Here is a 26,687-nt window from a genome sequence, read left to right as displayed (position 1 = left end):
GAAGGACAACAGTGGTCATTCTTTCTTTGTTTTTGATTTAATTATGTATCAGCTTTCTCCACTAAGTAAGTATGTTGATTTTTGGACTGAATTTTAATTTTTCATCCAGTGACTGAATTTTGAGATTTAGAGAAAAGTCTATTGGAAAGACAAATATTGAATCAGCATTCTTTATTCCCAGTGGCAGATTGTTCAATGGGACTGTTGTTGAAGTTTTAAAGGACATGAAAACTCAGACATTTTTCAGCACATTTCATCAAAAAATTAGAAAGGCTCTTTTTTTGCACACATCTATTTTATTTAGCACAATTTCTCCCATCTAAAAATTAGATTTTCTTATTTACAGATACTTCTAGAAATCCCTAAAATGTCTACTTAGGTTTTTCTGTTTTAGGCAGACATCACACTGACATGATATTACAACACCTCTCTGGAGTCAAGATAGTGAGTGATAAGTGACAGTCGCACAGTTGTGTCTGAATCTTTGCAACCTCATGGAGGTCTGCCTGCTAGGCTCCTCTGTCCATGGGATTCTCCAGGCAAGAATACTGGAGTGGGTTGCCATTTCTGTCTTCAGGAGTCATGACAGGAGAAAGTTTATTGCCTCTCCTGGGACCACTGGAAATTGGCATGAATGTCATTCTGTGGCCACACAGGAGCGTCTGAAGCCATTTCTGAAGTAGAGTTTCAACAACAAAGCTCAGAGAGCACGAAGTGAGATGTCACCTTGAAAAAAATTAAGTGGTGATATTAACAAATAATAGCTTGTGAATAATATTGTGTTCTCAGGAGAGAAAAGGAGTCCTTACAAATGGGACCAAGTCTTATGATTTTCCCAGGGAACTGTATGTTTTAAAGAAATATATTTAATGGAAGAAGGACAATGGTTCATGTGACAAAAAATGTCCATTGTGTTGCCTATTTTGGTAAAATAAATATCTAATAAAGGAACAAGGTCACTTCAATTAGTATTTTTGTTCACAGCTGGGGAACATCAGCTTAAGGATGACTGGGGTTTTTTCATGGTTTGTTTCCATACCATGTGCGTATCCTTGTAAGCGAGCAAAACCAGAATTTTCCAGTCATGGCTATTCATTGGAGTTCCCCGACGTGGGTTGTTGAATTGAGATGATAGCCCTGGTCAGCTGCATCCAGGTCAGGTGGGCACATAGATATCTAGTCCAAAGCTGAAGTTTCCTGGTTTTGAAAATGTTCGTTGGAATCTAGACCTGTGAAGGGTGTTAATATATGACACTCAGTATCTATGTGAGTGTGACCAGCAGAGTCCTTGCTCAGAGGCTGCAGTGGCTGACAGAGGTTACAGCTTTGCTCATTAGACGTTCTTTGGTTCCTCTGGGTGTGGCCTATATTGATTCTAACTTGTAGTAACAGAGTTCTGTACTCTCTTTCGGCATGCGGCTGAGTAGATAATGTATATGCTTCTCATTAGGAAAATGCCAGCAATGGCTGCAAAGTAACTTCCATAAACTGAAAACTAGAGAAAAACAAATAGAGTGAATTAGACACACATGAAATATGGTTGTCCTTAATAATACACAGCGATGCTACTGATTTACTTGGATTATGGGGTTACTGAGACCTAAGATCTTAATACAGATCTTTTAGATTTGCATAAAACTTCCTTCTCCCCTTTTAGAAGAACCAGGTGTGAAAGGATAAGCAATGCAGTAGTTAAGAGTGTGGGCTCTAGAGTCAAGGTTGCTTGGGTTAAATTCTAGCAGATACCACTAATGGTGAAAAACAAAACCACTAAATCCCACTGATGTATGTGTCCATTTTTGGAGAACAGGGCATATGTAGTGTCTCCAGGAATGGATTATAAACACAGGTTATTTTTCACCTGCCTTATCCCCTTTATTTCGGAACCGAAAGTAAAACGTGACGCTGGTCTAATTTTAAGTCTCTCAGTGCTCAAGGGAAAAAGGAAGTAGACTCGGTAAGCATGTACGCCTCCCCGGTGGCATCTTAGTAAACCTTGGTCCTAGACTATGGGAAGGAGAGGAGACATAAGAGGGCCATGGCAGTGAGCATCACTTGATGGGGCTTTAGGAGCCAAAGCAAATGCTAACCTATAGTGATTACTGCTTAAGATCTGCTTGATTTTACAGTTGGTAATTAAAGGAATGGCTTATTTTAAAATTTCCTAGCCAAGGAATTCAAGACATTAAATACTGGCAGTGGTAAGGCTGAACAAAGCCCTTTCATTCTACGCTCCCCCAATTACATGAATAGGTAAGTGGAAGTATTGAGACCTACCTGAATGCCAATTGGAAGCCCCAGTCCTCCCTGATCTACTACGATTACAGTTATAATGGTCTGAATCACCAGGGCAATGAAGGTGTTGATTCCAAACACCAGGGCATAGCGTTCCACACTCAGATTAACAGCGATCTGAAACCTGTCATTCAACACAGAATAGCTTTTAAAACATGAACATACATGGGATTCTTATCTTTAAAAGATAAAGATGGAAGAGAAAGTGTCTTACTAACAGAACTTTTTGTCTAAATCTCCTCTAGTACAGACAAACAGGCAGAGCAGAGAAAAAAATATATATATACTTACAGGCTGAATTAAAATGTAGTTAAAGGAAATATGGCAAAATTGCTTCTATCCAATTTAATACTTTTGGAAATCAAACCTAAATGTTCTAGTTCTCATAACTTGAGAATATGAGAGGCTATCTGATCTTAGACACTGTTTCACAGTGAATTTTTTATGAAAATCAGCAACATCCAACCTAAGGAATTTTTTGGACAGTTATTCTTTTTATTGTTGACTTTATCGGCAGTTTTAAAGTTTTGTAGGTGAATTGTTCTTTGGAAGATCCAAACCATGACTGGTGGTATAGCTGAGTGAATCTATAACTAACTTCTTTTTTTTTTAAATAATTATATAGATTTTGAAGTCTTATTACAAAACAACTTTGAAAGGCTGGCAAATATATGATATTTGCAGTTCTTCCTTGGAATGAAGGTAAAAGGCTTTGGGTTCTGAATATTCTTAAAATGAAAAGAAATAATGTTATTCTACCTTAACAAAATACATTAAAAAAAACCTCAAGACATGAGTTTGATACATTAACCTGATTCCATTCAGTAAGAGAGAGAGCATGCCACAAATTTCACCTCTTTCCTATGTTTTTCCTATGTTTCATGATCTTTTCTCAGGGTCTTTATATTTTTGTGTTTTGTCAATTACTTATCAAACATTTTTCACAGATTAAAACCTAAAACTTCATAAAGCTTTTGGCATTACTTCTTTTATGTGTTTGAAATTCAAATGTTTCTTATCTCTTTCAGTGAAACCAAATCATATTTCCTATACTCAACTTTCTCTGCACTTAAATATGGAACCAAATTCTTTTAATCATTAAAAAAATCGCTGGGATTTATAATTTCCTGTGATTTTTGCATTTACTTTTTTTTCAGTATCCAACTTCTTATGACTGGCTGAGAATATTTTGTTTCTTACAGAAGTATATGCCTGGAATTGCTCTAGCAACCAAGTGAAATTAGAGATGAAATCTCAACTTAATCACAAATCAAATTGCATCATGCAAACCAGAAAATTGCTTGAAATAAAAATTATAACTGACATTGTAACATGCCTTTGGTTTATGACCTTATAAAACATTTCTCCTTGCTGACTAATATTATCAATATTCAATGGATAAACAATTGAATGAAAAGATAGCTTAACTGTGCCTAATTTAATATGAAGTAGTCAACATTTAATATTGCATTGATTAAAATCCTTCCAAAGTTCTCAGTGGAATTACAGGAATACAGAAAAGAGAACATGGCATTGTCTTGGGAGTGGGAAGAAATGCTTAGTAATACTTACACTGCTATGGTGATAAGGAGCATATAGACAGTCTTGAATATCAAATAGCCAGTGTAGCATGCCCATATGTTGGTCGTGTAATGCATGAGAAATAGAGAGCCTGCATTGACAACTGAGAAGATGGCCAGAGCCAGCTCTCCCAGAAGATCCCAGTTGATTTTCACGTAACCCACTGCGAAGGCAGCCAGGGCCCCTACAGAAGAAACATTAAGGAAGATCCAACGTACCCAATGAAATATTAACATGCTGTCTTAAGAATTCAGGTTTCAGGCAATTCTGAAAGAGGAATATATTACTTTCACAATTTGTGAAAATAATATGACCCTCATAAATGGGGATTTATCCACCTCTCAAGCATGTTTTCCCTTGGCTACTGTCTTTAATTTCTATTCTTTCAAACATTTAGTTGTCACACTTTAAATTAGCATCAACTAGATGCCAAACACTGTTTTATGCATCAGAAAGGTTCCAGTGGGACCAGAAAGGTTCTTAATCATCAGAGTGGGGAAAAAAGATACATAAACTCAGTTGCTTAATATAACAAGCTCAGGGCAGGGATAGATAAATATGAAACAATTGTTCTGGCAGTACACCTAGCCTGTTCATGTTTGCCTTTCTTTGTTGTTTTTCTCAGCAATACATAACAGATATGTTGCACTGGGTAGTAAGTTTCAGTCATTAGCACTAATCATCTTTCTTCTAATCCCCATCCCAATGTCTTCAAGATTTGGCTTAAATCTACTTCAGGTTTGAGGTGAACAAGTTACAGAATTTAAGAGATTGAGTAATTGACAGAAATTAGGGTTAGTAATTATAGTTCTCTTTAAGGAAGTGAGAGGTATTTATGTTTTGAATTACTGACATTTGATTAACTTTTCCACATGTAATGTAGGCAACAACCATTACTACAAAAGAAATAAAATTACTTTTCTTCTCAGAACTTGAAATGTGGAATAAATAATTTCAGTGAACCAATTCCAAGACTGCCCTGGTTTCTAGGAGTTTAAATGTAAGTCTTCTTAAAAGGGAAACAATAGTAAAATGGATGCCACATGAAGTTTCTGAAATTTTTTTGTAAAGGAGGGTGTGGAAATCTCCCACTTCCTAGAAAATATCTTCAAAGTCTTAGCTGAATTTAAGTTTCTGTTAACCAGGATATAAATATTTATTGCAGAGTGAACTTCAAAGGCAGACTTCTCTCTGATATTAGAATCTTGACTCTCAAATACCTTCCACTTCTGATTTAAATCTCATGAGAAAGCTAATTTTGGAAATGTGTGGTGTACAACGTGGAATTGCTTAAAGACCGGCACTAGCTGAATCAAATTCTTTATTAACAAAAACCCTTCCAGTGAAAATTTGGAAGTCTTACTATTGCAGTTCATTTTCTTAGATAACAAAACACCTTGCTTATATATTAATACACAATGACCATTTTCTTTTTGATATTAAGTGAAAGAAAAGAGGGCATTATTAACACTTTTCTTGATGAGGAAACGGAATTTTAGCAATCTGGTAAGAATGTAATCACTTGGTGTTGAATCCTGAACTCTTGAGTTACCTGTAACACATTAAACAGAAATGTCGTGTCTCTCTTTTTCCCCCATTGCCTTCTATTCCTGAAAACGATTAATATGCCTTCTGAACAGACTTAATTTACCACTGTGGAGAATTTAGCAACTGGAGAAATGAATTTAGTTTGTGGAGGTGGGGGGGGGCGGGGATTGGGCAGGAAAGGAAGACAGATCAATGTTTACTCACCTCCAAAGGTTGCAATAGCTTCTACTGCTCCATTGTATACTGAACTCTGGGACGGTGCTTTGTAATCCCACAGGACTTGAACATAGTTCAAAACCTGGTTATAACCTGCTGTGGAAAAAGCCCACCACAGGGACCAGTAAAAAAGATGTTTTGAGGAGTAACACTGCTTCAAATCTTGGAACCACTGCACAAAAACTCTCAGAGCTACATTTCCTGGCTTTGGGTTGGTCACCTGGCCATCATCTGGGTTCCCTGAATCAGTGAACACTTCTTTTCCAACTGGTTTGTGATCCTTTTGAGGTTCCTCTGAGACAGCGTCCATTCCTGGTGGCTTTGGAAGGGCTTCTTGGCTGGGTTTTGCATGAAAAAACATGCTCTTCTTAGGCATGGGTAGGAAAAGTGAGAAGAGGAAGGCCACGGAGACAGAGGCCAAGGATATGACGTTGAGGTAAAAGTAGGACAGGCCGGCCAGGGATACCAAGAGCTGGGCCAGCACGGAGGCCGCCGTGTAGGCCACCAGCGTGACACTCCTGCAGTAGCCGCTCACCTTCTGGTAGTGCTCCGGGCTGACCACACTGTAAATGTAGGCATAGTAGGCCACCTCGGTGGCGGTGACCATGCCATAGAAGAATTCCAGCACCTGCATGGTCTGGACTCCTTGGCCAAACAAGAGCAGCAGCCAGCAAATGATGAAGCTAATCCCCTGCAGGATGATGACTGGCTTGTAGCGGACATAATCGGTGAGGATAAAGACTGGGAGCAGAAGCGCCAGGTAAGAGTAGGTCCACACGGGGAAGATCTCATTTGTGAGCTGCAGAGGTGGAAAATGGATTCTGTGACCACGAAGCACTGGGAAGTGAGGAGGGTTACCTTTCTCAGACTTGTGTATTACTAAAGTGTTGATCCATGTGGCTTGCCCAATATAAAACTTTGTATCTAATCAGATAGGGTGCTGTGCTTAGTCGCTCAGTTGTGTCTGACTCATTGTGACCCCCATGGACTGTAGCCCGCTAGTTCCTCTGTCTGTGGGGAGTTTCCAGACAAGAATACTGGAAAAGGGTCCCATGCCCTCCTTCAGGGGATCTTCCCAACCCAGGGATTGAACCCAGGTCTCCTGCATTGCAGGCAGATTCTTTACCGTCTGAACCAGCAGGGAAGCCCTAATTAGATAGGGTATCTTCACATGACGAGAAAGCAGAATAGAAAACTGATTTTCAAGGAAACCCTAGGAAAGGAGAACTCCCCCACCCCCTCAAAAACTCACTTTATACATCTACATGCATTTTACTACAAGAATATATCAGCTTAACGTGCAATCGGAACTTTGTGGGTTAGTTGCCAAGTCACGTCCAACTCTTTCAAGACCCTATGGACTGTAGTCCACCAGGCTCTTCTTATCCATGGGATTTCTGAGGCAAGAATAGTGGAGTGGGTTGCCATGTCCTTCTCCAGAGGATCTTCCTGACCCAGGGATCGAACCTGCATCTTCTGTGCTGGCAGGTAGTTTCTTTTCCACTGAGCCACCAGGGAAGCCCAATGTGAACTACACTAACTGTATGCACGCTACAGTCCAGGCATACCTCATTTTATTGTATTTTGCAGATACTGGGCTTTTTACTTTTTGTTCTTTTTATTTATTTATTTTTACAAATTAAGGGTTTGTGGCAACTTGCATTGAGCAAGACTATTGGTGCCATTTTTCCAGTAGCATTTGCTCATTTCATGTCTTTTTTTTTGGTCATATTTTGATAATTCTTGCAATATTTAAAGCTTTTCCATTGTTATTATGTTTGTTATGGAATCTATGATCAGTGATCCTTGATGTTACTATTTTAATTGTTTTGGCATTTTTTTAGCAATAAAATATTTTTCAATTAAGGTATATACTATCTTTTGGCATAATGCTATTGCATATTTAATAGTCTTTGAGTGAAAGTCATGCTCAGCTGAGACCATTACTTGCTCAGTCATGTCCGACTCTTTGCAACCCCATGGTCTGTAGCCCACCAGGTTCTTCTGTCCATGGAATTCTCCAGCAAGGATACTAGAGTGGGTAATCATTCTCTTCTCCAGGGGATCTTCCTGACCCAGGGATCAAACCCAGGTCTCCTGAATTGCAGGCAGACTCTCTACTGTCTGAGCCATCAGGGATTAGTATGGTATAAACATAACTGTTTTATGCACTTGGAAATAAAAAAAAATTCATGTGGCTCACTTTATTGCATTGTTTGCTTTACTGTGTCTGTAACCAAGCAATGTCTCTGAGGTATGCCTGTAAACTAGTTAAAAATTGTTCAACAGATCTGTGGGCTTTTCAGGCTATTAAAAAAATACTATCCTTGTCTTGCCTGAAGATTAACAACACTTCATAAAGCGGCTACAGTGTTAGGAGAATTCAGCAACCTTTATCTTTGTGTTGATTCACCATTATGGCAAAAAATCTTAGCCCGTGCAAGTCTGAATGAAAACACACAGGAAGACAGCAAAGAGTAAATCACCCTGCAGAATTACGATGTGGGAACAAGCAACGCATTTTGTCTCCTTCCTGGACAAACTGGATGGGCTTCCAACCCCGTTTCTCCTCAATTCTGTTGATTCATCTCTGTTTACTCAATTCTCGGTCTCAGCTTAATACGAGCTGTCTCGTGGATTTAGTCAGAAATGCAGGGGACCTCACTGTTCATTCAGAGAAAGCAGTGAAGAAGTTGTTGGTCTTTGGCGCATGGTGGGTACAGGAGTAGGTCAGCCACAGCAGCCTCTCTTCTGTACCCCCTGCTTCCTCCAGCAACCTCAGTGGGTTCCCGTGTCAGTGACAAGGGGGGAAGTTCAGTGATTTTCAAGGCCAGTGGGACTGGGCTGCGCCTTTGTGCTCTAGCTAGTCCACAGCAGCTCCCTGGTGCCTCATACAGTAAAGAATCTGCCTGCAATGCGGGAGACCTGGGTCAGGAAGATTCCCTGGAAAAGGGCATGGCAACCCACCCTAGTACTCTTGCCGGAGGATTCCATGGACAGAGGAGCCTGGCGGGCTAAAGTCCATGGGATTGCAAAGAGTCGGCCAAGATGAGTGACTAACACTTTTTCACTGGTCCATAATGGTTGCAGAAGTAGAGGCTTGGGGTTCGCTGGCCGATTCTGGACCTCTGTCTGTGGTCTGCTTTGTCTTAACAGAGTCACGTTCCCGTCTCGGAAACTCTGAAACAGAGCTGCCCCTAAGTGATTTTATAGTGTAGCAGAATAAACTTGCCCTTCTGTCCTTATCGCCTCATCACCAAATAAAACAGCATCAATGACCCTTTCAAGTGAAGCCTCACAATCTGCAGTGTCTTCTTAGCTAGGGCTGGAGATTACAGAACCAGCCAAGGGTGATTCTCCAAATGGGTCAGGGCACTTCCTTGTTATACTTACACACAAAAAAAGCGGCGGACCTTTTGAATTAGAGAATTGGAACTTCCAGGGAAGATAAAGCTGGGAGATAAACTGTTAATGTCTCATCTGCTGATAAACAGTTTTTCAAAATTAAGTATCCTAAGGAAAGGCTTCACTGGTGGCTCAGATGGTGAAGAATCTGCCTGCAATGCAGGAGACCTGGGTTCAACCCCTGGGTAGGGAAGATCCCCTGGAGAAGGGAATGGCAACCTAATCCAGGATTCTTGCCTGGAGAATTCCATGGACAGAGGAGCCTGGTGGCTTACAGTCCATGGGGTGGCAAAGAGTTGGACACTACTGAGTAACTAACACTCTCAACACTTTCAAAGAAATGCTACATTTAAAAATATATATTCTGCTTATACCATAAGAAACTAAAAGTTTATTAGGACTAGATCCTGTGCCTGGCAGTGATTGTATTTTAGGATAAGTGTAACAGAATCAATGAGACTTGACATGTTCCCATGCATTAAGCCTAATGTTAGAACTCTGTAAAAGTGAAAATATTTATTATACATGCAATGTGTTTAGGTTTCCCATGTTTGCAAGTGTGAGGAGTGAAGAACGGCTTGAACAGTTCTATAAAATAACAAATACCATGAAAATGGGATTCACTGAGGTATGTTAATCTTATTTCCAATTGAATGACACCCTGACTCTATGTCCTTATGTAAGTACTGTAAGATTAAACAACATCAAGGTTTGTATGGATATTAACTCACCTCTGCACTGGTCAGGTTTTTATCTGGTCCAGATAAATACACCATAAGGAAGGGTTCTGAGGGTCTCATCATGGAGAAAAATCCAAACAGGCAGAGGATCACAGTGGGATAAATCCAAGACTGGCTCTCTGAAGTCTGGAAACAACTCATGGCTGATCAAGTGAAAACAAAACAGAAATGAACTGAGGTTTATTCTTTCTGGCATCCTGGATATCATGAAGAGCTGATTTCTAAATGTTTAATGAGAGGACAAAGTTTTCTCTGTCTCAAGCTGACCTGAACAACTGCTTTCAAATATTTCTTATGGAAGCCAGTTAACCCTACTTTATCAACAAACTTCTTACTCATTATTGCTAGAAGTAGAGGCCCACTTCATTAGTGCTCTCCATCATAATCCTGGTAATAAGTAGCTACTAATAAAGGGTAGGGGCACAGCAACCCACTCCAGTACTCTTGCCTGGAGAATCCCATGGACAGAGGAGCCTGGCGGGCTACAGTCCATAGGGTTAGAAAGAGTCAGACACAACTGAAGTGACTTAGCATGCAATAAAGGGTAAGAGCTTCCTCCAGAAGCTCAGTGGTAAAGAATACTCTGTAATGCAAGAGATGTGGGCTTGATCCTTGGGTCAGGAAGATCTCCTAAAGGAGGGCATAGTAACCCACACCAGGATTCTTGCTGAGAGAATCCCATGGACAGAGACACCTGGCAGGCTGCGGTCCATGGAGTCCCAAAGAGTTGGACATGATTGATGCGAATGAACAGGCACACAATAAAGGGTAAACAATGGGCCAAAGGACATGTGAAAGTAAGTAAAACTTCGGTTAGTGAATCACTGGTGTACAGGCATACCCCAGAGATATTGCGAGTCTTTTAGACCACCACAGCAAAGCAAATACTACAATAAAGTGAGTCACACACTTTTTGGTTTCCCATTGCATATAAAATTGTGTTTACATTGCACTGTAGTCTATTATCTCTGCAAGAGCATTATATCTAAAAAAGCACTGTGCATAACTTCATTAAAAAGTACTTTATTGCCAAAAAATGCTAACCATCATTAGAGCCCTTTGTGAATCATAATAATCTTTCTGCCACACTAATATCTAAGATCACTAGTCACAGGTCACCAGACAAACATCATAAAAATGAAAAAGTCTGAAATACTGTGAGAATTACCAAAAGGTGACACAGAGACAGCTCACCTCAGTTCAGTCACTCAGTCGCGTCCGACTCTTTGTGATCCCATGAACTGCAGCACGCCAGGCCTCCCTGTCCATCACCAACTCCCGGGGTCTACCTAAACCCATGTCCATTGAGTCAGTGATGCCATCCAACCATCTCATCCTCTGTCGTCCCCTTCCCCTCCTGCCCTCAATCTTTCCCAGCATCTGGGTCTTTTCAAATGAGTCAGTTCTTCGCATCAGGTGGCCAAAGTATTGGAGTTTCAGCTTTAGCATCAGTCCTTCCAATGAACACCCAGGACTGATCTCTTTTAGGGTGGACTGGTTGTATCTCCTTGTAGTCCAAGGGATTCTCAAGAGTCTTCTCCAACACCACAGTTCAAAAGCAGCAATTCTTCAGCACTGAGCTTTCTTTATAGTCCAACTCTCACATCATACATGACCATTGGAAAAACCATAGCCTTGACTAGATGGACCTTTGTTGACAAAGTAATGTCTCTGCTTTTTAATATGCTATCTAGGTTGGTCATAACTTTCCTTCCAAGGAGTAAGTATCTTTTAATTTCATGGCTGCAATTACCATTTGCAGTGATTTTGGAGCCCAGAAAAATAAAAGTCTGCCACTGTTTCCACTGTTTCCTCATCTATTTGCCATTAAGTGATGGGATTGGATGCCATGATCCTAGTTTTCTGAATGTTGAGGTTTAAGCCAACTTTTTCACTCTCCTCTTTCACTTTCATCAAGAAGCTCTTTAGTTCTTCTTCACTTTCTGCCATAAAGGTGATATCATTGGCATATCTGAGGTTATTGATATTTTTCCCGGCAATCTTGATTCCAGCTTGTGCTTCTTCCAGCCCAATGTTTCTCATGATGTACTTTGCATATAAGTTAAATAAGCAGGGTGACAATATACAGCCTTGATGTACTCCTTTTCCTATTTGGAACCAGTCTGTTCTTCCATGTCCAGCTCTAACTGTTGCTTCCTGACCTGCATACAGGTTTCTCAAGAGGCAGGTTAGGTGGTCTGGTATTCCCATCTCTTTCAGAATTGTCCACAGTTTATTGCGATCCACACAGTCAAAGGCTTTGGCATAGTCAATAAAGCAGAAATAGATGTTTTTCTGGAACTCTTGCCTTTTCCATGATCCAGCGGATGTTGGCAATTTGATCTCTGGTTCCTCTGCATTTTCTAAAACCAGCTTGAACATCTGGAAGTTCACGGTTCACGTATTGCTGAAGCCTGGCTTAGAGAATTTTGAGCATCTCTTTACTAGCATGTGAGATGAGTGCAACTGTGGGGTAGTTTGGACACAGAGACAGGAAGCAAGCAAATGATGTTGGGGAAAATGGTGTGGATAGACTTGCTCGAGGCAGGGTTGCCACAAACCTTCTACTTGTAAAAATGCAGAATCTTCAAAGCGCAATTAAGTGCAATAAAAGCAAGTCTGTCTGTGAAAGACCTTCTAGGAGGTCAAACCTAGAACAGAGATTGACTTGATCGAGGCTTCTATAATCTGCTTAGTACACTTTGCACAGAAACCTCTGACTCTGAAATCTTAATATGCTGAAGGTATTTATTTACACAATTTGTCACCATCAGACTCTTTCCTTGCTTAGTATTGTGCTTGACACAAAACAGACATCCACATTATTTTTAAGTGTCTATGATCTGGGAATTAATAATTCTTTGGTTAAAAAAATTGAGCTGGTAAAGCTCTGACTTGCCATCTTTTTCCTGTTTCCCTTCTTTTCCATCCTGGTGTAACTCTGTGTTGTGAGTGCAGCCATGTCTCAGACTGTTATTTCCCCCCCTTTTTTTTATGATGGGCCCCATCTCATCTCTAAGTCTGCAGTTTCACGCTGCTCAATGGGGCAGGTAGCTTACTGATCATTCATACTAAGTTCATACTTCTTTTGCCAGCTCACCAATAACACTGCTTGAAATTCAAATTTCAGACAAAAACTCTAGTGAAGGATCTCATCCGCCAATGCACAGAAAAACAAGAACAACAAAGCCTTTATTTTATGGCGGCCACATTTGAGAACATCTTGCTTTTTCATGTGGATTACAATGCGTGACAGGAAGTACACTCTCACGCCTTCCTAATTTTGCATCAAGTTTTCCTCTGTAAAGGGACATGTGTTTTGGTGGTCTTAGACATGGTTAAGTTCTCCAGTATAATTCATAGGAAAGATACTAACCTGCTGTGAGCCTGAAGCGTTTCTTCTGCACTGACCCTCTCTCTGTCTGCTGTCCACTGGGGCACTCTCGGACTCTTGGCTGCTAATGTCTGGCTGTTCTACCCCCACAGTCCTTACTTACCCCATGCCTCCTTCCTCCCACCCCTCGCCCCCTTCTCCAGGTCACCTTGTCAAGCACTTGCCTCACTGCACAGCCCTTCCCTATTCTGGCCAGTTACTGTGACTATGAACTTGATTAGCATCAGAATCACTGGGGGTTTGGTGAAAATATGGCTTCCTGGACTCCAGCCCTTACGTGTGTGTGATTCATTCAGGAAGTCTAGTGAGGCCCATGAACCTACATTTATAGGCACTGAGTGATTCTGATGCCAGAGCCCCAAGGACCCCTGGTTCCTTATCTATGCACTGGGCTGAGCGGCTCCATGCCGCAGGGTTGGGAGGGAAGTGGGTAGAAATCAACTAGGGAGCTTTCCCAAACCTACACGTAGACCTATTACCCTGAAATTCTTTGCTGGTGCTCTAAGTCCTGGAGCATACAAGATAGGGGGAAGACAATCTGATGTTTCAGATAGGACTCTCAAACCCTGCCCTACCCACTAACCCCTTGACAGGCACACATAACTCTGCTTGTGACCTATTCTGTCCCATCCAACCTAAACTGCTTGTCCAGTCGTGGCCCCAGAGTGCTTGTGTTCAGCCCTAAACAAAACACCATGGCTTATGTGAGAGTAGGACCATAAAAAAGGTTGTGCACCGAAGAACTGATGCTTTCCAACTGTGTTGCTGAAGAAGACTCTTGAGAGTCCCTTGGACTGCAAGGAGATCAAACCAGTTAATCCTAAAGGAGATCAACCCTGAATATTCACTAGAAGGACTGATGCTGAAGCTGAAGCTCCAATACTTTGGCCACCTGATGCAAAGAGCCAATTCACTGGAAAAGACCCAGCTGGGAAAGATCGAAGGCAAAGGAAAAGAGGGCAGCAGAGGATGAGATTTTTAGATAGCATCACCAATTCACTGGACATGAATTTGAGCACTATCTCCAGGAGATAGTGAAGGACAGGGAAGCCTGGCATGCTGTATCCATGGGGTTGCAGAGTCAGACGTAACTTAGCGACTGAACAACTGGCTCCTTCAGTTACCACAGCTATTAATATATATTTATATATATATGACTGCCCTGGTGGCTCAGAGGTTAAAGTGTACACATATTATACATTATATGATATATTTTAATGCATATACTATTTAAATAACAATTTAAACATATTATATTTTTATCAAATTGTATATTTATATTACATAATATAAAATTGTAACGTATGTATTATACATTATATATATATAAAATATATACATGGCCCCCAACTTCTCAGACACAGAAACAGAGCCTCCCCAAAGCTCATGGCCACTCAGCTATAAAAGGCTAAAGCTGAGTTCAGGGCTGGGTTTGTTGGTTCCAAGGTTCTATCTTCCTTTTCTCTGATGGGTACTGCTTCCTACTTTCGTGGCACCATTTCCACCTCCTCATTTCCTTGTCAGCTACCCTGGAAAGCGCTGTTGATATGAGCTCTAGGATTCCAACCAAACAACCTGGTTATCACTCAAATCCTCGCTCTCCTACTGAAGAAACCTGAGGCTGCTGGTCCCACAATGACTGGAAGTTTTGGTCACGATATTTTTATCTTATCGAGATGCTACCATTTATTGTCATCATGGCTATGACTACGTTAATCAAGTTACTTATGCAATTTCTTTGTACAATTTTTACATTTGGAAAATTATTTTAATTTTTTAAACTGAAGTACAGTCACTTGAAAGTATTGTGTTTGTTTCAGGTGTACAGCAAAGTGATTCAGTTATACATATTTTTTCCTTTTCAGATTATTTTGTATTATAGATTATTAGAAGATATTGAATATAGCTCCCTGTGGTATACAGTAAATCCCTATTGCTCACCTATTTTATGTATAGTAGTTTTTATCTGTTAATCCCATACTCCTGGTTTGCCCCTGCCTACTTCCCTTTCTCCTTTGGTGACCAGAAGCTTGTTTTCTATGTCTGAGTCTGTTTCTATTTTGTATACACATTCATTTGTATAATATTTTAGATTCCACATGTAGGTGGTATCATGCAGCACGGTTTAGTCTGACTTATTTCACAAAGCATAATACTCTCCATTCATGTTGCTGCAGATGGTAGTATTTCTATGGGTAATATTCCATTGCATACATATACACCACATCTTCTTAATTCAATTCTCTGTTGGGCTGCTCACATGTCTTGGCTACTATAAAGAGTGCCACTCTAAACACTGGGGTGCATGTGTCATTTTGAATTAGTATTTTTATTTTTTCTGGATTATACACCCAGGAATGAAATTGCTGGATCATATGGTAATTCTATTTTTAGTTTTAAAGGATTCTCCATATTGTTTTCCTCCGTGGCTGCCAATTATTTTAATTTTTCTCTGAAAATTTTATGAAGTAGATAAAAGAGGTGGTAAAGTCCTTGTTTTATATGTAATGAAACCAAGGGCCAGAGATTTGCACTGGTTTTCATGTTCAACCAACATCGAAACCTGGACTTGGACTTAGTTTTTCTAATTACAAGGTCAGTAATCTTTCCTCTCACACTGTGTTGAGCCTGCCTGGCTATATCCTCAGAATTCCAATTCCAATTTATTTTAGAACTGTGTCTTTCAGATGGTCAGTGTCAAAAAATTCTAGTGGGTTGTCAGTAGGATTTTAAAAAAAAGTTTCATAAAAAACATTAAGTATCAAAGTGCACTGCAGAGTATGCCTCTTTCTTCCAAAACTTTAGTTTGGATTATCAGTTCATCAATACAGTAGATCCTTGAACCACAGGGGGTTAGGGGTGCCATCTTTTCACACAGTTGAAAATCAGAGTAGAAGTTATAGTTGGCTTTCTGTGCTCCAATGTTCTACTCTATTCACGATTCTGGATCCATGGATACAACCAAAGAGACTGTGTACTACTGTAGTATTTACTACTGAAAAAAGTCTATGACCAAGCACACTTATGCAGCACAAAACCATATTGTTCAAGGGTCAACTTTATGACCCGGACTTTACGTTACATTACTGCAGATATAGCCACTGGGTTAGAAGTTGCAGAGGAAAGAAGAGAACTAAATATCTAATCACATCCCTCAGAATAAACTCACCTGTCTACGTCATCATAGAACACCTGTTCTGTCTGGGAGGCCCACAGCCTTCACGGCAATGCACCATCCTGAAAAGGCTGTTCTCTTGCTACTTTATCCATTTATCATTCCATCTGGACTCCATACAAAATTCTCCTCCTCCTAAAGAGTATTTTAAACTTCCCTTTGCTTCAGTGAATCTAACCTGAGGATATGAATCATGTTGATTTTCTGAGTTGGCAGTTTTGAAAGAATATCTTTCCCCTTTCTGTGTTTTCCAAATATGACAATCCTTTCAAAAGTTGTTCTTGTGGCAGCAATTCTCACATATTACTTCCATGCTCCATCATCATTTTTTAAAAGGTATAAAAACACTGCAGCAGGCAATAGGATGAAAGAGGGGGAAAAAAGGAAAAAAAAGATGGTCTCCAAACAAAATTCAGCCTATCAGGCTACCATGACTTGAAATCTACGATGAAGACACTGCAAGTAACAAGGGAGGCTGAATGAATCAACAGAGATTTGGAGCCTGGGACACCCTGGAGTGCTCTTAGGAGGGCGAGCTCCTGCTGACAGGTGAGCTGAGCACTGAACTTTAGCCTCTGGTCACTGCTGAGCCACGGTGGCCCCTGGCAGGTCGCCGTCTCCTGGCTCAGCCTGCCCCGCAGACCGGATCTAGTTGTGCCATCTGTACACACAGGCAGCATATCACATGGGCCCTGGGCGTACATTGCCACGTGCACCACTGGGGTGACCAGCCAGCCCTTGGGGCCTTGAACAAGCCCCCAAACCACCAACACCTTTTCGACTGGAAGTGACTCTCCTAACCACTCTGGGACCTACATGTTCTTTTCTCTTTTTGCTGGCAGGCAGATAATGATTATATTTCATTAAAATCCACAGCCATCTCACCAGGGTCCCTTCATATTCTACTCTTAATTCTCCAGTGTCTCTCAGTCTCTCATTTGGATCTAGGTCTAGAAGGTCCCTTATTTTTACTGCTGCTTCCCTTTCTCAGGGTATGTGGGCGCGGTAACCTTCTTAACATAATCTCTTTGCTGGCATGTCTTATCTGACTTCACTTTGAGGTGCTCATAAATTCTTCTTTATTTCCTGAAGAAAAAAAAAAATGAAGATTTACTTGTCTTTCAGCTATGAACAGGTGGGCTGGGTGTTTCCATCTGCCTTGGAAAAATTTGTTTCTATGCAATCTCTTACATGTTTTTAGTGTCTTGGTATAGAGTTCAGCTTTTCCTCTTCTCTTTTATTCCAAGAATTGCTGTGTTATTGACCTTTTCCGTTTCTATTGTTATTTAACCATGTCCTTAAATCTTTCTAACTGCTTTCAAGCAAACATTCTTTTTCATATGAATGTGCATAGCTTTAGTAAATATCTTAGGTATTTCCTGGATTTTATAATATCATCTCTGAAACTCTCAGTTTTCTTATGCGGACTGCAAAAGAAGTTCATTTGTCACTATAATTCTACAATGTGGGGAAAATGAAACTTTTTAAAATGGAAAGCAAACAAAAAAATTGACTCCTTTTCAAAGAGTTGCAAGGTTAACCCAGAACTCACATTTCTTGGTTCTTGAAGTCCAGACCCTCCACTTTGCTGTATGTCCTTCAGTTAGTCTTCACTTGTAGACTCATTGTGTGGAACAAACCTTTTCCACATTTGTTCACATAAAAAATTTTCATGTATTATTCTTTTTTGCCACAGGGAAACATATTGGGCCTATGACAACTTCATCTAAATTTTAGGCATGGGCAGTGTCCTATTTCCTAATCCATAGCCTGTGTATATGCATAAAAACTCTTATGACCATAGGCATTTCTAAATATATATTTTCATTTGCATAGGAAGTCAGCTATTAAAAAGCAAGAACTGTAGAGACTGGCACACACCAATTGGCTTTCTGGTTCTTTGAGGTCTGGGTAGATTTCCTAGCTAAAAATCTTAGTTGATTAGATTCCTCCACCCACTCCCAGAAGATGGAATTCTGCTCAGAGCCAGTTTTCAGAGCTGTGGGGCTCCCTGGGGCAGGGGTCAAGGCGACCTGATCAAAGACCTTCTCCAAATTTGGTATTGCATAAGTTCCCCAGAACATTTACCTGGAGTACAGGGATAGGGTCAGCAGCAAGCAATCATTTTATCAAATCCTCTGCCATGCTTGTTTAGAAGATGATGCCAGAACTAATTGAGATGCTAGTAATTTAAAGGGAAACTATCTAGAAGCCCCAGCCTCTACCCCATTCCCATCCACCCCTCCTTACTAATTGTTCTATCCATCTTGGAGGGAGTGCTTGACAAGACAACCAGCATCTAAGAAGAGGACTGGCCTAATTTTCACATTATTCTTCAGAATCTCACACCTATCTCAAACAACACAGCAAGAGACTGGTAATTCAAAAGGATCATGCATCTCACAGCCTCTAAATTCCAAAGGGGTTGGGCAACTGGGAAGTAGATGACGTTTGCAAATGGCTTCACTGCCCAAGGCCCAAAGCCTTTGTGAAAATAGAGTTAGGGCCAATATTTGTTACATTTTCCAAAAAATTCAGGCTCCCCTTTTAGATTTTTCAACCCTGCCACACCAAGCCCCTCACCAGACAGAGGCAAATCAAAAATTTAATCACTGAAAACTGAAACATCTGCATTTTGCTGATAGAGTATAACAACCAATTATGCCTCTTAATCTATTTACTACTAAAACAGAAGAGAATATAATTTTGAGTAAAACATCCAAATCCAAGTCTGCTTAAGCAAGGCAAGCTGATGCTGGAGGAAGGCCTGGGGAAATGACCCCTGGGAATTGCTTAACTACTAATGCTCTGTTGCAAAATCAAGGTTGGAGAGTGGTTTCACCAGTTTCTAGTGAGAGACTGCATTTTAGCTGTGACTTCATCTTATTTAAAATGCATTAATACTTATCGCTACTTCATTCCATACATAAAAACTAATTTCACATAATAGACTTTAGTACCAGAGAGTACCATTTAGAAGAAAACAGATCTTTATGACCAGGGCTGGTAAATATTTCACTGCAATGACAACAAGGACTAAACTTAAAACAAAAAGAAAGATAAATGGAATTTCATTAAAAAACCATATTTGCTCTTTAAGAGATATCATTTAGAAACCAGAAAGGAAAATCACAGAAAATGCTTTATAACCATTAGAAGGTCTAAGTACAAAAACACTTGCATACCAAATGTTCACAAAGATTTAGTGCAGCTGGGTTGAGACAGTTGCTTGGGACAAAGTGAAATGGTACCAACTCTTTGGAAAACCTTTTGGCACTCTATATAAGAAAGTTCATGTGATTCATAATAGTTAAAAAAAAAAAGGGAAGCAACTGAAATGTCCATTAAAAGGTGAATGAATAAACAATACTGTATATTTAAGCAACTAATACTGATTTTAATCAGCAATAGAAAAGAATGAATTATTTGCAAAAGTTTGGGTGAATATGGAAAACATGCTGTTCTAAAGAACCAAGACTCAAAGCCATACAGTTTTATTAATACATATAAAGCCCTAAGACAAGCACAACTAATCTATAGTGATAGAAATTAGGTCAGTAGTTGCATGGGGTAGGAGATGTGGGTGGGGACTAACTGCAGTGGAACACAAGGGAACTTTCTGGAGTGATGAAAAAGCTCTACATCTTGATTGTAGTGGTGATTATAAACTTAGATTTGTCAGAATTTATTTGCATTTTATGTATATATTATCTGCCTCAATAAAGATAATTTTTAAAAAAGGAGTGAATCATTAATACATGGACTAAAACAAGTAAATCTAAAATATTATGGGCCTAAAAATGTCCAGACACACAAAAACATCCTTATATGATAAACCACTGATTAAAATCAGGAGGGGCAGGACGTGGGAACTGTCTGTAAAGGCGCATGAGAGAACTTTCTGGGGATAATGAAATATCCTAAATTCTGGTATGCTAGTGTTACATACATGTATGCAATTATAGACACTCAAGCTAAAAATCTATACTTTGTATATTGCATGTACATTAATTAACAGAAACATATCTCTTACCTTCTACTACCCCCCACCCTCCATCAAAGCATTTTACTGTGTATGACTCTCCAAAGCCCTGGAACTTTCCTATTGCTGCAACTACTAAGGTTTTCCCAAATTCTACATTGGAGCAGGACCTCAATTTAATCCGAAAATAGAACAGCACCTTTGAAATTGGGTCTGTCCTAGAATATTAGAAAGGAAACAGGGCTCATAAATCAAACCCAGGACAGGCCAACAAACTTTGCAAGTCTGACCACATATAGCATCCTAAAAAATAATACAGATAGAGTCAGAGTTACCTGTTCCTTCTGTGCCCTGAACTTATTTCTTCCTAGAACCTAGTCCAATTTCCTGCCTTCAGATCCAACTTCAGCTCCTTCCTGCCACCAGCTGCTGTGAGTCCCTATTACAATGTCCCTTCCTTTCACTGGAGTCTCAAGTCCTCCTCCTTCAGAACTGAGTTGTCAGGAGCAATGGCTTTATATGCACCAAACCACACCTCCTTCTAATGGAGGAGGAACCCACCCTCTTCTGAAGCCACCCTCTTTGGAATGCTGTTGAATAAGATCGAGATTCACATTTTTCTAAAACACAGATGACTGGAAGTGAAAGTTACTTGCACAGCTGTATCTGACTCTTTGTGACCCCATGAACTGTACAGCCTGCCAACTCCTCTGTCCATGAAATTCCGCAGGCAAGAATTCTGGCGTGGGTTGCTATTCCCTTCTGCAACAGATGATTAGGGAGGTAAACATATCAAAACACTTTCCTCTGAGTAATATTACTAAAGTAATCTAGTTTCTTCAGAATTTTGTGAAAGTGACTTAGAATCGCAGGAAACTTTGAAGTAGCCCTATTACCCATCACCCACTCATAATCCTTCAGGTATCTCCCTCCTCCCAAACCAATCAAAACCAAAACCATGGACTCCTCACTGAAATGAAGCATCCACACAACTTCAAAAGGTAATTAGGTCCAGATATTCAATATGCTTCCCAGGTGGCTCACATGGTAAAGAATCCTCTTGTCAATGCAGGAGACTCAGGTCCCATCCCTGGATTAGGAGGATCCCCTGGAGAAGGAAACGGCAACTCACTCCAGTATTCTTGCCTTGGAAATCCTATGGACAAAGGAGCCTCGGGGACTACAGTCCATGGGGTCCCAAAGAATTGGACACGACTTAGTGACTGAACAACAATAACATTCAATATTCAGGCTCAGATGGTTCTGCTTTTGGTCAAAACCATAGCAAGAGTAGATACAAGTGACCTTTAAAATACATGCTTCAAGTCTTATTTTATCATATTTGGCATCACTTTTTTAATTTGCACAAAACATTTGTTGATAAATTGATCATCCCCTCTCAGATTGTTTATTCTCTGTGTATCTATGGTTAGATAAATCTGGTGTCTGATGTACCTGGAGGGATATTCCTATTTAACCATCAAACTGGTGGACGACTTTGATAGAAGTCAACTATCACGTCCAGTCACTGAAATGCAGTGTGATAACTAGTCAAAAATACGGAGTGGGTGGAAGTGGAGGGGAAAGTGGTGTTTCAAGGAAAATCTAGGCATTGTTTGAGCTATTTTACAACTCTGTAGTAACTCGGGCTTCCCTGATGGCTCAGGGGTTTAAGAATCCACCTGCCAATGCAGGAGACATGGGTTCTTTCCCTGGGTTGGGAAGATCCCCTGGAGAAGGAAAAGGCAACCCACTCCAGTATTTTTGCCTGAGAAATCCCATGGACAGAGGAGCCTGGTGGGCTACAGTCCACAGGGTCGCAAAGAGTCAGACATGAGCCTCTGGGCCACCAGGGAAGTCCGCTTGCTGAGTATTTGCTGTGCCTCTACCCTGTGCACCTAACCTCTAATTTACTCCTCTGAATTTAAATATTGGACCAGTTGTTAAAACTACCAAATCAGCTTTAATATTTTGACATCTCACTACAGACTACCCAGCCTTAAGCTTGTTTATTTAATTTCCCCCCTCCCCTAGGTTTGGGTTTGCTGTGACCAGTGTGGTCCCGTGGGAAGAGACTTTGGAATCTGAAGCCCATGTTCCTCCTTGCCCCACCCTTGTTTGTAGCATGTACTTAACCTTTCCAAGCCGCCTCTTAAAATGTAGATAATCACATCCACCGAATAAAGGTGCCTCAGGAATTGCTCCATCTGGTTCTCGGCCCCTATGAGGGACTCAGTCCACCTCCCTTCCCATCGCCCTCATACAGGCAAGCATTGCAAATCCAACCAGAATGAACACAGCTGGGCCTGCATAGTTCAGAGACAGTAGTTTCAGAAACATACACAGTAGTTAATTTCACCTAAACTGCTAAGGTTGTGTGTGTGTCTCTGTGTGTGTGTGTCTCTCTGTGTGTGTCTCTGTGTGTGTGTGTGTGTGTGCGTGCTTGGTTGCTCTGTTGTGTCCCACTCTCTGTGGCCCCATGGACTATAGCCCACCACGCTCCTCTGTCCATGGAATTTTCCAGGCAAGAATAATGGAGTAGGTTTCCATTTCTTATTCCAGCAGGTTGCCATTTCCTACTCCGGGATGGAACCCATGTCTCTTATGTCTCCCACTAGCTTCCCTGGTGGCTCAGACAGTAAAGAATCCACCTGCAATGCGGGAGACCTGGGTTTAATACCTGGGTTGGGAAGATGACCCGAAGGAGGACATGGCAACCCACTCCAGTATTCTTGTCTGGAGAATCCCCATGGACAGAGAACCTGGTGGGCTGTAGTTCATAGGGCCACAAAGAGTCGGACATGACTGAGAGACTAAGCACAGCGCCGCCTGGGAAGAGAGCCAAATCAATTTACCTTTAAATATTTACGCTTGAATTGCATTTACCATTACCCAAACTTGAGACACCACTCACTGTTGGTGCATAACCAATAATGACTGAAAGAAACTAGTATTTTTGTCCATTTCAGCTACCACTAAGATAGTCTGAAGAAAAACATACCAGCATACTTCCCAGCTACCATGGGTTCGGTTCCAGACCACCCCAATAAAGCAAATATTGCAGTAAGGAGAGTCACTGGAGCTTTTTGCTTTCCCAGGACATGTAAAAGTTTATGTTTACACGATACTGTAGTCTATTAAGCTTGCAATAGCATTATGTCTTAAAAATCCCATGTTCATACCTCGATTTAAAAATACTTCAGTGTGAAAAAATGTTAAGCATCATGTGAGCCTTCAGCAAATAGTGGGAGTAACAGCAAAACCCACATACCACGGTAACAAATACAATAATAATTTAAAAAGTTAGAAATACTGCAAAAATTACCAAAAGGGACAGACACAGAAGGGAGCAAATGCTGCTGGAACTATTGTGCAGATAGACTTGCTTGAAGAGGTGAGGTTGCCACAAACCTTCAGTTTGTATAAAAAGCTAAACAAAGGGAAGTATGTCTCTGTCTGGAAGTTATGTTTACGGCTCTTTAAAATATTTATCTTAATGAAACACATCTTCTACCTCAGGAGACTCTGATGGCTGCAGACGGAAAACTCTTCTGTGTATTTTTATAAAATATTATTTCCATTATCCTTGAAAAATTTTAGGCACTCCACAAGCTTAAACTTTTTGCATATTTACCGCGGCAACAAAGTCTTGATGAGTCATTGTTTACACGTTATTTGATGAATGGTATTCTTTCCAGAAGTATCATTAAGTTTCGCGTTGCGTTATTTGTTAACTTCAATCAGAGTCTTCTCAACAGGGTCCCAGATCTCCTAACTTCAAAGTTTCCGTTCTTTCCCTCACTAGAACCTCTTCGACATTCTTGGATAAGGATTCAGAATTGTGCTTTAAGATTTCTTTACAGTTGAAAATCTGTGACCATGGACGTAACCATGGGGAATGCTGGCCCTGTATCAGAACTCCGGATTTATGTAATCTGTTTTTTCCAGATGGTTGAGAGTAACAATTCTAGCCAAATCTACTTGCGCGCGTCTCAGCACTGTGTTTGTCAGGACTGTGGATCCCAGGGGAGCCGCAGCAGGAAGGAGCTGGCAGTCCGCCAAGGGCTGGGGTTGGGCGGAGGAGGTGGCTTGTAACCCAGGCCAGTCTGAACCCGCCCGGGGCAGCGCAGGTGCCCGCCCCCTCACTCTCCCAACGGTGGGGGAGGGGAGACAAGGCGGCCGAAGGATGAAGGTGTCTGTTTCATCAGTTAATTTACCTCCCAGAGACATCCTTACCTACAGGAGGGGAATTCTGCTCACCAACTCGCTCACAGTCTGGGTTATCAAGCTCGGGGAACCAGCACCCTCGCCAGTCCGGTCCAGTGAACCAGGCTCTGAAGATAGCGCGGGGCCGTGGACGAGGCGGGGCCGTGGACGAGGCGGGGCCGTGGGCGGGGCCGGGGCCGGGCTGGGGCGGGGCTATGGGCGGAGTGGAGCCGGAACCGGCCCTACTAGGAGTCGGAAGCCCCGCCCCAACCTTTTGCAAGCGCTCTTTACAAGCTTCCAGAACCTTTAAGGAGGCGGGGATCCGCGGTTTGTGGGCAAACACCTCTATATGCAGAAAGACCAACTGAAAGTAGTGTATCCATACCCGGTTGCTACCCAGTGTGACAGAGCAAGAGACACTGGGAGCAGTGCCAATCATCTGCTTATAAATATGACATTTCGTGTAAATTTGCAAGGAGATCAAGCTATCAATCTGGAAGGAAATCAACCCTGAATAGTCAATGGGAGGAATGATGCTGAACCTGACGCTACAATACTTTGGCCACCTGATGTGAAGAGCCAACTCATTGGAAAAGACCCTCATGCTAGGAAAGATTGAAGGCAAAGGAGAAGAGGGTGACAGAGGATGAGATGGTTAGATAGCATCATCCACTCAATAGACATGAAATTGAGCAAACTCTGGGAGATAGTGAAATACAGGGAAGCCTGGCATGCTGCAGTTCATGGAGTCTCAAAGAGTCAGACACCACTGAACAGCATCATAAATCCATTTATTCTGGAAGCTTATGAGAGAGATTCAGCCGTGATCCGATTTTGCAAATAAGATGATCGAGGAAATAAGACTGTTAAATATTCTACAAGCCTGGATTTTTGTCAAGTTATCTTTGTCAGGTTATGTTTATAATCACCGGTTCTGTTTCTGCTTTTTAATTGGAGGATAATTGCTTTGTATGGATGAGAGAGTTGGACTATAAAGAAAGCTGAGCACCAAAGAATTGATGCTTTTGAACTGTGGTGTTGGAGAAGACTCTTGAGAGTCCCTTGGACAGCAAGGAGATCCAACCAGTCCATCCTAAAGGAAATCAGTCCTGAATATTCACTGGAAGGACTGATTCTGCAGCTGAAATTCCAATACTTTGGCCACCTGATGTGAAGAGCTGACTCATTTGAAAACACCCTGATGCTGGGAAATATTGAAGATGGGAGAAGGGGACGACAGAGGATGAGACAGTTGGATGGCATCACCAACTCAATGAACATGAATTTGAGTGAACTCTGGGAGATGGTAATGGACAGGGAGGCCTGGTGTGCCACAGTCCATGGGGTCGCAAAGAGTCAGACATGACTGAGCAACTGAACTGAACTGAACTGCCATACAGTAGCCATAAGTATACATATGTCCCCTCTCTCTTGAGTCTTGATTTTGTTTTTAAAAGTGGTGGGTGGAGTGGTTTTCTGGTGCTTTGAGAATTTTCTAAAACAAATAGCTCATTTATTAATACTGTTTATGAAGCATAGTGTGAGTAGTGTATAGTGTGAAAGTTGCTCAGTCATATCCGACTCTTTGAATCCCATGGACTATACAATCCATGGAATTCTCCAGGCCAGATTACTAGAGTAGGTAGCCTTTCCCTTCTCCAGGGGATCTTCCCAACCCAGGAATTAAACTCAGGTCTCCTGCATTGCAGGTTGATTCTTTACCAACTAAGCTATCAGGGAAGCCCAGATTTTTTAAAAAAGCATTATGAAATTCTCATTGGTAAATGGATTTTTAAAAACTTATTTTCTGTATCTGTTGCTGGAAACAGAAAACTCTCCTCGAAGAAGAACATTGCTTGATTCTAAAGGCTAGAAGTGAAAACAACATTGATTAAAGGTCTCCCCGGGTGTCTTGGGTCACTGTCCTATAGGTTTGGGTTTTTTATTCTCATCCTCCTATGATTTTTTAAAGAAGTCTGCCTATAAGTTAGCAAGATGCTCCTAGGAAGTGGCAAAGAATAAATTGTAGGGCCCTCCCAGGGAAAGCTGAAGTTTTCTTAGAGGTGAGGGTGTCATGTTTTCCTCTAAATGATTTCCTGAGAGACCACTCCGCTTTGGACCATGAGACGTTTACTGCCACATTCC

General features: G+C 41.1%; 1 protein-coding gene across 2 annotated transcripts; it reads right to left on the bottom strand.

Moving 5' to 3' along the window:
- Positions 1 to 380: 380 nt before the first annotated feature.
- Positions 381 to 24,687, bottom strand: SLC19A3 (solute carrier family 19 member 3). Of its 2 annotated transcripts, none has more exons than XM_040228437.1 (6): positions 24,573 to 24,687; positions 9,777 to 9,928; positions 5,629 to 6,439; positions 3,868 to 4,060; positions 2,278 to 2,419; positions 381 to 1,495 (listed from the first exon to the last, which is right to left on the bottom strand). In XM_040228437.1, the coding sequence occupies exons 2-6, from the start codon at positions 9,924 to 9,926 to the stop codon at positions 1,376 to 1,378; spliced, it is 1,416 nt and encodes a 471-aa protein (XP_040084371.1). In that variant the 5' UTR covers positions 9,927 to 9,928; positions 24,573 to 24,687; the 3' UTR covers positions 381 to 1,375. The 2 variants fall into 2 exon arrangements, with proteins under 2 accessions (XP_040084371.1, XP_040084370.1); XM_040228436.1 differs by lacking the exon at positions 24,573 to 24,687 and adding an exon at positions 20,672 to 21,357.
- Between the last annotated feature and the right edge of the window lie 2,000 nt (positions 24,688 to 26,687).

This window comes from Oryx dammah, unplaced genomic scaffold (genome assembly GCF_014754425.2).
Source record: "Oryx dammah isolate SB20612 unplaced genomic scaffold, SCBI_Odam_1.1 HiC_scaffold_27, whole genome shotgun sequence".
NCBI lineage: Eukaryota > Metazoa > Chordata > Mammalia > Artiodactyla > Bovidae > Oryx > Oryx dammah.
This window is presented reverse-complemented; position numbering and strand designations above follow the sequence as displayed.